Source organism: Sinocyclocheilus grahami, unplaced genomic scaffold, assembly GCF_001515645.1.
Source record: "Sinocyclocheilus grahami isolate Dianchi unplaced genomic scaffold, SAMN03320097.WGS_v1.1 scaffold26.1, whole genome shotgun sequence".
Lineage (NCBI taxonomy): Eukaryota > Metazoa > Chordata > Actinopteri > Cypriniformes > Cyprinidae > Sinocyclocheilus > Sinocyclocheilus grahami.
In genome coordinates this window covers 526,083-537,969 of record NW_015505205.1, presented here as the reverse complement: position 1 = coordinate 537,969, position 11,887 = coordinate 526,083, and the positions used below count along the sequence as shown (strand labels likewise).

Genomic DNA, 11,887 nt, shown 5'->3' with positions numbered 1-11,887 from the left:
TGGAAATGTTTATGCAAACCATAACAGTCGACTAATATTCAGCTCAAGTGGCCCAGCTTGAAAAAAGTAATGTCATGCCATGAATGAGCAAAAATATAGTCCTCACTCAAACACCTGTCAAACAAATAATGTTCGTCCTCAAGCAAAAACGTCCTTCCTCCTTGTTGTAATGCCCATGTCGCACAGGTTTTATTGGGATCTGAGAGACAAGTTTATTTTTTTATGCTAAGTGCCTAAAATGTGATGCACCAGGTTGACACTATATTGTACTGTATTTACCTCCTTGCAGTTCCTTCTTTAATAAATGTAAATACCTTTGAAGAAGATGGTTATTTTTTATGACTGCAAAAATGCTTGACACTTTCATCGCATATGGGATTTGCACTATAATATATCTACTGTATATGTCGCTTTAAATGTGATCTGGCAGGCAGATGTTGCAAGGGAGCACTCACCTCGAGATGGCAGTATTGCATTAGGTTAGTAAAATAGCACTGTCTTTATAATGTCATGCAGAGGGTGTTTTACTGGCACATTGGCGTAATATTGACTTCATTGGTATTCAACAGTATGATGCAAACACAGGCATTTTTCCTCTGGCAAGAAATGTATTCTCAACATTTTTGTGGAGTCAGCTACACTTCTAAGGAATTCACAATAGAGCAAATATGTTTATCAATGCCTTTTTTTTGCTGGTTGGTCTGAGATTATTAATCCAGTAGTATAAAGCGTTCACTTCATTTGCAAATAGTATACAACAGATGAACCCTTTCAGAGATCTTTATGCCAGTCTGTGAGCTACTGTATGGTAAAACAATTCATACATCTCTCACAAAATCACTCCCTAAGGATAGCAGCTTCTAACTGCAAAGTTTACTTTTATTGCGTCATTTAGTGTTGCAGATTCACTAATCACTTTAACATTCTCATATTTGTTAGCCACAGTTTAGTAACCCTAAACTAAAAAATGTGTATGTCAGTTTGTTGAAAAATATCAAACCATTGTTTTGGCCAACATGTAATAATACTTTTTTATTATTATTCATTTAAAATGTAAAATTTTCCTTCAGTATATAGTTGTCGCTTGCCTGGATGTATGCAAGTATAGTGTTTTTTTAATGAACATAAATAAAATATACATATAGAATGGCATTGATAAATAGAAATATACAAGTTTTTATACAAGGCATGTATCAGTTAAATATGTAATGATAGTAGAAAGAAGGGGTCTCTTCATTCCTCTTCTAATAAAATGGGGTTTCTTATTATTCCAACAAATTTCTGGGCCTTTTCATTTTCATATATTCCAATAAAACTGGCCTATTTTGTGCAGAGAGTCATGCTAGTGTGGATGCTATGTATCAAATAAAACAAGATAATCTATATATGTATAGAGTTAAACCGTACATGACACTCAAAATGAATGTATTTATTATCCTATTTTAGATGCTGTCCCATACACGCTCTAATTTACCAAACCTTGGTTCGGCTTTCACCTTCATTCTCATGAAGGCTCTGTCATGATAATGAGGGCAAAATCTCTACCCAGGCTATGATTTGCCGTGAGTCATTATCCTTTGTCACTATGAGGATATTTGTGATGCATAAATGGGGCGTTGAAGCAGGGGAGACTCACAGCCTCATGAGTGGATCACATGACACCCACTATCAAACAGATCCCAGATCTGTGACTGACTGATTAGTTTGGGATCAACTGATTGATAGAAAATCTGTGGACCCTCACTGAACAGGAATGTGAGAGACAGGTCCGCCTGCTTTGACAGGATTTAAATAGGTCAGGCTTGTATCAGAGCTGTCTACAGACTGCCTCTGACTTCCTGCCATTGAAGTGGTTCAGGCCATGAAGTGGCCTGCGGGAAGGAGGGAGGGCAGCCCATTCCATGAGAAATGAAGCATTAACACACAAAGATGAGAAAAGGAAGGAAAAAGAAGAGGACAGCACTTTTAGACAGATTAAGCTATTGTTAAACAGTCACCGTTTTATTGTGTTGTTTAATTAAATATGTAATTTTATTATTTATATATATATATATATATATATATATATATATATATATATATATACATATATAAAATGATGTTTGATATGTAATTATTATTAAATACCATTAACAATACCAGCAACAAGCCACTCTGGGTTTTCTGCCCAAACTTATGGGGGTAAAATTTTCAATTTAAAATATACACATCTTTCTCTCTCTCTACGTATATATACCCAACACATGTATAGATATATATCTTACCCGACATTTGACATTATATATTGCCAGGAATCGCTTAAAAAATAACCATCCTTGAATTTTAAGCAAAGGAAGCTATTTAAGACACCTGTCCACGTATCCAGCTCACCACGCTGTTCTATTCCTGTCCTGTGCCTTCCCCCGCCTATGGATCTCTTCGGTACCTCGTTTTCACTGCTTCCTCCACCTCCCACTCTCTCTGATAGTATGTCATCTGACTTGAGTTGTTGTGCGTTCTGTCCATTACCACTCAAACCATACCAGAACATCAGGGAGTAAGTGTTCGCCTGCCTCTATAAGGCACAAAATAAATGTCACACCATCCTGTGAAACTAAATAAGTAATGTCAAAGGGTGAAGTAATTGTAATTTTGTAGTAGTGCTCAAATACTGAGAACTATCTGAATGCTGTGGACTGACTGTCATATAACAGCTAAGCAATGTTTGGTTGAGTCACCTAAATCGGAAATTGTGACCCAACTTTTCTTCCCAATCAAGGAAGAGATGTCATTAAAAGGGGGAGAGGCACTAATATTTTTGCTTAAAGATGAGGTCATGTGAATGTAAAAAAGTAATGATGTGCACAGATAAATAATTTACAACAAATAGTGCAACACTGCATAAAAATATTAATTTCATGATGAGTAATATTGTATTAGTAATACTTTGTCTTTAGCAAAACAATTTAAATCTAAAATGTTAACTAAAATTACAACTAAAAAATGTATTTGACAAAAGAAACATTTTTTGCTGACGAGAAAGTGCAACAATGAAATAACAGAAGAAAAAAGATTTGAAAGCACAATGACTGATTGCTTAAAACATGAATTAATAAAGCACTTTATAATAGAACTTTAAAAAGCAACTAGAACGATGCAACCATGTCACACATGAAAATGCATATTTTGGACATGTGGTGGAGCTTGAAGTCATTCAGTGTTCCCCATTTGTCCAAAATATGCATTTTCATGTGTGACATGGTTGCATCGTTCTAGTTGCTTTTTAAAGTTCTATTATAAAGTGCTTTATTAATCCCACTTTATTGATTCTCTCTAACCCACTAAAAGCTACTTACATGTAAAATGTTTATTTATTAACATTAACATAAAATAGTCAATCTATTCAAGACTAATATTTTTGGTCATGTTTTCCAACAAGCATATATAGTATATATATATATATATATATATATATATATATATATATATATGAATTGTATATATTCAGCTAATGCATTAAACTGTTAAAGGTGAGCACAAGATTCAAGATTCCTTTTTGTCATTTATGTACTTGTATTTGTCACGAGTACAACCAAATTAGGTAGCAATCCTTGGTGTTATTCACACATAACATCAAAAGGAATTGGAACAGTATTCATTTAAAGTGCAGGATCAAATAAAAAAAATATATATATATAACAATAGGACAATGTGATAAAATGATACAATATGATACAATGGCATAGCAGCTGAGGTGAGGTATTACACATCCGGATGTTGCACATCTCTGGATTGCGGTGACCCTATGTACAAGTAGTGCAGTGGAAATGTAAATGAGTAGTGCAATAGTGCAGTTGAAATGTAAACAAACGAGGTACAGTTGAAAATACTATTGCAGCTATGCAATGTTCTGTGGTATTGTGGTCAAGAAAGACCAAGAGTCAGATTGTTTGGCAGTGTTCAGTTCACAAATGGCTCTGGGGTAGAAACTGTTTTTGAGTCTGTTTGTCCGTGATGTGATAGACCTGAAACGTCTACCAGAGGGCAGCCGGTGTTCTGACAAATAATGCTACCTATTAGATTATGCTACCAACACTGTATTTATCCTACTGTTAGGGTAGGTTTAGGGTTGGGGTAGGTGTACATGTTAATAAAGCCTCACACTTTATTAATATGCTGGAAGCAAAATCTGATAGGTAACACTTTTCGCTATCGAATTATGCTACCATCTGTCTTAATGGGAGGTAGGAAAATCTGACAGGGTAGCACAAACCGGTCAAACTGCTGATGCCCAGGGTGGGATGGGTATGTTGGCTGCTCTACTGAGGCAGCAAAAGCCAATGGGATTTGAGTTTGCACTTTAGTCCCGCCCACTGCTGAGCAAACTCGATTTAAGTTTTCATCAGGTCTTTTGGGTGAGTTAGTTCACTCAAAAATGTAAATTACCCCATCATTTACTCACCATCCTAGGTGTCTATGACTTTCTTCTTTCAGATGAATACAATCGGAGTTTAAAAAAGGCCTGGCTCCTCCAGGTTTTATAAATGGCAGTTGAGTAGTGGTCAAGACTTTGAAGCAAAATAAAGTGCATATATCTATCATAAAAAGTGCTCCACATGGCTCCGGGGATTAAAAAAGGACTTCTGAAGTGAATCAATGCGTTTGTGTAAGAAAAATATAACATATTCAAAACTTCATAAACAGTCATCTCTATATCCACCTTTTTCTTGACGTAAAAATGGGCATGGCCATTTGTAAATTCTATGGGTCTAGCTTCCGGTCTCATCCGCGTCCAGCTATTTTTATCTGTACAGAACCGCTCCTTTTGCTTGATATTGAAAATGGGTGTGTCTTACCATATTATTTTAATGTATTATCCTAATTATGAACACACTGGTTTGTAGTGCAAACAGTTTTACCGTTTACTGCACGTTGTTATTCTTCTCATTATTTCCCTATAGCGGCCAATGAACCGGAAGTCTCACCCATAGGCTTACTTCCGCATTGAAGCTTCTGCTAACTGTCACAAGAGAGTGGCATCAGCAGATGACGTTGCCCATAGTCTCACTTCTCCAGTGAGAAGTGACAAATGCAGAAGCACAGTGGAGAGAGCAAAAACACCAGTCATAATTAGAAGTACAAAACAAGGATTTGTAAAGAAAAATGTTGGAGGGTTTCAATATAACCCAAGAGGAGACTGGTTTTCCTTTGCTTGAAACAAAACTTTGTTCTCGAGAGACTAGTATATTCCCCCCTTTATGATGGATTTATGCACTTTTTGATTTTGCTTCAAAATCACAACCACTATTCACTGCCATTATAAAGCTTGAAGGAGCCAGGATATTTTTTAATTTAGCTCTGATTGTATTCGTCTGAAAGAAGAAAGTTATATACACCTAGGATGGCTTGAGGGTAAGTAAACCATGGGGTAATCTTCATTTTTGGGTGAACTATCCCTTTAATTAACAATGCACTTCAGTTTTCAGGTTAACTTCCTTGTTCCACAACAGTATGTATTAATTATCGGCACAATGCCCATATTTCATCCTCGTTATCGAAACAAAGTACTTTCATTAAGATTAACCCTTCCAAAGTTTTAGTAATGCAGGCTGATCAAACCCATCAGCTGACACAAAAACTACCTGATCTGAACCTGTCAAGTCTGTAATCTGAGTGTTGAAATCCACCAGCAGGTAGAGGTGAGGAGTTGTGTCCCTGCAGTTCTGATGCAATTGGAAGCGCAAAGGTGCTCGTCTAGTATCATTTTAACAACACCCGATGGGTTACTCAGTGAACGCGACATTGCTTAAATCCCATTTAGCTGTGTGAATTCATTGTTTAGCTTGAATGCAATTTGCTGTTTGTCTTCCACTTTAACCAATGACCTACGTTTGCCCCTTAATTCTTCTCCTTTTCTTCTTGATTTGAATTCTTACACGTTTCTAAGTAGACTTAAGGCCTCTTCAATTAAACATAAATGTTTTTTCGAGAAGTCTACTAGTCACAACCTCAAGAAACCTTGTGGGCAACTAACTGTTGCAGCAAATGTTCAGTAGCTATAAAACATTGAAAAGTTTCCAAGCGTGTACCAGTGGTAACCTCTCACAGCTGTTTAGTTGGGAGGCTAAAAACTCCTATACAGCTTGAGTAAGTACATGCTGGTAGTTCTTCATCATCTCTTGGTCTCCTACAGTTCCGAGATGATGTCAGAGTCCTTGACAACAGAATGCGTGAGCAGGGATCAGCTGCAGAACGGGGAGGACTGATGAATAAACAATCGTCCAGGCCCTGCAGCTCTGAAGACTGTCAGCAAGAGCTGAGACACAGGCACGATAAGCACACGCCCGACTCAAGGCGAAGGCGATGCCTTTTCTTCCTGCCGAATTCAGGGATGATTTTGACAAAGCGCACTGGCCTTCACACAACACTGCGAATGGACGGAATGAGAAATAGATCTAGTTAGGGAAGCACTCAGGCAACTTTGGGCATTATGCTTTGCATTTTCGCTCACTACTTTGAAGCCTCTAAAAAGAGAACAGGACCACAGCATCAGGTGATAAAATACATTTATTGAAAATTGTGACAAATGTAAAAAATAAATAAATAAATAAAAATAAAAAAACTGGCTTTGGGTCAGGTCAGAGCACAAATCACATGTACTGACCATAAAAATGACTGCAGTTCTTGAATTTGCTATAAACGACAGGTGGGTCGTGTGGGTAAAGATAAAGCACAACACATGGTAAATCAGGCTGCTAGACAAATTTCATTTCCTCCATAGATTCAAGAGAGGGCTTAATAGTATCCATGTGCTACACATCTGAAGAAAGCATGGGTTGGCTGGTGAAGGGCAATTTGAGTTAAAAATATATTTTTATACATATATTTTTTTTTATTTGATGGTGAAACACTCTGGGGTCAGTAGCCAATATTAATTTAATGCAAATTTATATCTTGTGTAGTTGTAAATGCAACATGATCCCTGAGCTCACAAAGAAACCCAACATAAACAAGGAATATTCCAAATGTTTCACATTACTCTTCGGTTGGCATTCTGATTAAATAATGGCACATATTATTACACAAACAAAATAAGACAAATACGATCACATGGTACTCAAAAAATTATATTACCCCTTAAAAATTTAAATAGATACATGTAGCAATTGGCAGATTTCGTGTGTGATCATGTGTTTATCTCCATTTAAATTAGGAATAAAATAGAATATGCACACCAAATCATATATTGTTTTTAAAAAAGACAGTTGCATTGCGCCAATTTATATATTGTAAATCGAGTGTGCTGATTCAAAACAATTAAACGAAGAATAAATTGAATTTAATAAATAAATCACATATTAAGTTCAACGAAAGCAAGAATGTTATGTAAATTTGATCCATTTCTCGAATCAAAATTCTGGTCATTTGCCCTCATGTTTCATTGAAATTGCTATGTAATTTAGTGTTCAGATTCCATTTTATTCTTGATTTACTTGTTTTGAATCAATGTGCCTGATAATTATTTACAATATGAGTTGGCAGAGACACTTTTTTTCCCTTTTTGTCTTTATTTACTCACTGCTTGTTTGACAGATTCCATTATATTAAATCAGACCATTTTTGTGAGCAAGGTGAGTTAGCACAGTGATATAAACTGTTAATGAGAATCTGTTAATGTAGAAAGTGAAGCCCTCCATTTTTTTTTGCCTCAGAATAAATAACCATGAGTGTTTCCAGTAAGCTAAGACATGTTCCTGTGAATCACATGAATATATGTAGCTATATGTAGCTTGTTAGGCATGTAAATGTTTGCTTCCTAAATTATGGTGAGCATGCATTAATGCTTTAGTGCAACATAAGACTTTTGATCAATGCAAAACTGATACGTTCTGTAAGGCCATTGACTTGAACTGATCTGCGCCTCATTGCCAGTAACTAAATACTGTATGTGCATACATCACATGTGCAGTTCAAAATGCATTCTAAATGGGCACCTCTCTTCATGATTTGTCACCATGGAAACACAGGGAGCCTATTTGTTTGCTGTTTTTATGTATGTAGATGAAAAAAATGACAGCTTTGTTGTGATAACCACACACCATTATCCACATAATCTCAAACTACTTGGTACTTTGGGGTAGATCTCAGTTTTAAGAGTTGTATTTTAATTATTATACCGTGTGGCACATATACTGTAACTCACATATATGTTCATTGATTAATCTTAATTTCATTAGTGGCAATTCACAGTTTTCCTTAAAAGTAAAAATCTAATGAAGAGCTGGTGTTTTCACACTTGGCGATCCATTTAGCGTTTTTTTAATTAAAAGGCTAAACACAGATGTGGGAGATTTTGGCTCTAAAACAGAGGACTTTTCTTGCACAAATGGAAATCTTGCTATCTATATACACACAAGCATGTTGTCACATGCAAATAGACACAAACACATGCACTCAGTACTTTCTCACCTACTAAATGCACACACACACTCACACACATCCACAACGACATAATTTCACATTATGTTACCATACCCAAAAACACATGTACAAAAATCAGTTTGATTATAAAATCATCCAAATTAAAATGTATGTCATGTGATCTTTGCTGCCATATCAAAATGGCAAGAGGACAAACCGAATGGAGCTGGAATGAGACATGAGATGAAGTCTGAAAAGAGGTAAGCAGAGGTTCAAACCTCTTTAAAGGGGAAGAGAAGGTATATGGGGTGGGTGAGAGAGGGAAAGTCACAGCAGAGGGACTACACAGTAGCTTAGCTCAAAGAAGAGAGGGCCTTTGGGTAACAGCCCTGGGACTACACAGTAGTTTAGCTCAGGCGAGAGAAACAGGTTAGGATGTCATTCAAAGGCCTACACGGTTGTCTCGTTTTTCCAAGGTCCAGTCCTAATGTTACCTGTGGAATCAGAGGTAAGTATGTAGTCCTCATGCTGACTACTGTTCCGACTCAGTGTCCCTCTCCGGCTGAGGGTGCCTTTCCTGCTAAGCGTGGCCTGGGAGCACGACATAGTGGCCTTCGGAGGGGTTATATCCAAATGCAGCATGGTTTCGTCCTCTCTATCGCCCATTTTTGCGCAACTGTACACCAGTGGACCCGTGTCAGGATCCTCTGCCTGGCAAGGGCTGACAAATGGGTCAGCTTTATGGCAGCATATGCTCGAGAATGGGTCTGCTTTGGCACAGCACATGTGTCTGTGGCAGGAGAGCTGACTGTCCAAGTATGCGCTATGGCAGGAGAGGCTATCGTGAAGGCCGCATGAAGCCAAACTCTCGAGGTGAGGACTGGGACTGGGGCAGCGCAGCTGGTTGTCTGGGTGGGGGCTGTGACAAGAGAGTTGAGTGTCCAAGTGGGACGTGTGGCAGGTGAGAGGGTTGTCCAGGTGCATGCTGTGGGGGCTGTCCAGGTGGGAGCTGTGCACACTGCCGTCCATGCTGGTGGAGGTCATGTGATAAGAATAGTCCCTGAGGCAGGGCCGAGGTCGGTTGAAGGAACGAGTCTTAGACCTGTCCTTCAGGCAGCTTTGCAGGGGAAGGGTTGGCCGGGGCAGTTCATCAGGGAGGGACTGCGGGCGAGTCGTGCTCCCGATTAAGGAAGAGGGGCTGTGAAGGGTGGCACAGCAGGTGCTCATGTGGTTCTGGGTGGAGGGCAGAGTACCCAACTTGCAGTGCGGCAAAGGGGAGTGTAGGTGTGGGGAAAGCAAAGGTTTGCCCGGGCAGGACGAGTCGACCTGGCAGTGGATTTGGTTCTGCCCGTGGGATGGTGTATGGCTGTGACTTTGAGTAGGGGGAGCGGCACTCCCTGCCGGCTCTCCGTTGACCTCCACCTTTGGTTTATTGGGGCAACAGGCCCACCACCGGTGCCACACGTCGTCACGTTTCGCACAATGCTGAATCAGCAGAAAAAGCCCCAATGTGACTGAAAATGCTCCATATAGACAGCTGAAGATCATGTCTAGAAAATGGCCCTGTGATACAGCCAGTGCTCCGAAAACCCAGGTGGCCAGGAAGAGGAAGAGAGTAAAGGCGGTGGCCCTCAGCTGAGCTTTGAAAGAGTGTTCGTTGGCCAGCATGGAGGCTGTGATGGCTGTGCAGCCTGTGTGATCGCCATGCTCACCTGGTTCTCCGCTGACAGCGTGGCAATGGCCGATTTCAGCTACGGCTAGACGCTGTTGTTCTTCAGTCATTGCCTTGAGCTCATACTTGCGCTCCGGGTGCCGCTTTAGCTGCACAAATGTCCATAGAAAGTAGATGCACATTACCAAGACCAAGAAGGCAGTTAGACCATAAAAGCCCCCAAGACTGGGCTCCCAGGCCATCCAACAGCTGCAACACAGAGAGAGACAATGATTAAACTGACAGTGTCGATACCACTCTAGATCTAATTACAGACCTCATGGTTACTATAGCATTAATTAAGATACATCTCCCGGAATCAGTGACATCTGTCATTTTTACTGGATTACTGAAAACGAAGTAAACATATTACAACTGACATCTAATTGGGCACTAGCAGTAAATATGATACTTACTAAGGGGCGTCATCTCTGCTACCGTAGTTATCCAAGCTAACAGCAGCCGTAACACCCACTATAATTAGAGGGATCCCACCACTGACCAGATAAAACCTGACAAGATAAGGGTAAAACAAATTTTATTTTGTCTAGAGATGTGAGATCTTTTCCCAAACAGCAAATACATTGCATACCATTTAAAAGAAAAAAAATTACACTATTGTGAAAAGTTTGGGGTCAATTAAAAAAAAATTATATTCTTATTTAGGAATGAAATCAAAAGTGACAGTAAAGACATTTATAATGTTACAAAAGATTTCTATTTCAAATAAATGTTGTTCTTCTGAATTTTCTATTCAAATAATCCTGAAAAAATTTATTACGGTTTCCACACAAATATTAAGCAGCACTGCTTAATTGTGCAGAACTGTGTTCAGTATTGATAATGATGACAATGATAAAATATAGCTGCAAGCAGCAATTGCGGGGCCAAGCACTCCAGAGGCAAAATGAGAAGCTAAGCATGGCATGGAGCATCAGACCAAATGCGACAATGAATAATAAAAGCAATTTTAGGATGATTGTAATTGAAATGACTGAAAAATCATAAATACAACCACTAGTAATATGATTAAATGGCTTATGATTTTTGACCAACAGGTGGCGCTGTAATCAAATAATTTTGGTGTGTTCTGTGTGAGGTGACAATGGCACACACAAAGTTTGGTGTCATAATGTCAAAGTTTTGAAGAGATATAGCCTCATAGTCATTTTGGCACCATAACTACAATTTGTAGCAGCGCCGTATGAAAACGGTTTCATATATCAACACGGAATCCATAACTTTTTGTCAGCACAGTCTGAAGATCATCTGACTCTATTTTGGTGAAAATCGGACCAACGAGTGGTGAGAAGTTAAAAAAAGTAGGTTGTAATGGCGGACAGAACGTTTAGTTTACTTAATAAATCAAAATGGCCGACAAGCAGTTCAGATTTGCTAAGCGAAAATTGGTATGTCTGTTGTTGGCATAAGCCAAGGAATATTTTGAGAGCAGTTTCATTGCAATAGGCTAATGCAATCAAAAGATATTAGCATTTTTGGAAATTTCATAATTAATAATAAACCAATGGTTTATTACTCTTGACCAATAGGTGGCGCTGTTACCAAATTGATGTGGCGTTGTCAGTGTGAGGTGACAATGGCACATACAAAGTTTGGTGCAAATACGTCAAAGCTTTGCAGAGATACAGCCTCAGATGCATTTTGGCATCTTAACCAGCAAATTCGTTGATGCTCTAAACGAAACCCGCTTCGTATATCGACACGAAATCCATAACTTTTTGCCAGCTTGGTCTGAAGATGATCGGAGTCAAATTT

General features: G+C 38.7%; 1 protein-coding gene across 2 annotated transcripts in view; it reads right to left on the bottom strand.

Moving 5' to 3' along the window:
• Positions 1–7,287: 7,287 nt before the first annotated feature.
• LOC107565950 (adhesion G protein-coupled receptor A1-like) overlaps positions 7,288–11,887 on the bottom strand; it is a 26,069-nt gene continuing 21,469 nt past the window's right edge. For both annotated transcript variants that reach the window (XM_016251300.1, XM_016251293.1), the window contains exons 6-7: positions 10,528–10,623; positions 7,288–10,321 (exon numbers count right to left, since the gene is read on the bottom strand). In XM_016251300.1, the coding sequence (XP_016106786.1) occupies positions 8,851–10,321; positions 10,528–10,623 (1,567 nt within the window). In that variant the 3' untranslated portion in view covers positions 7,288–8,850. The remainder of the gene's footprint in view (positions 10,322–10,527; positions 10,624–11,887) is intronic.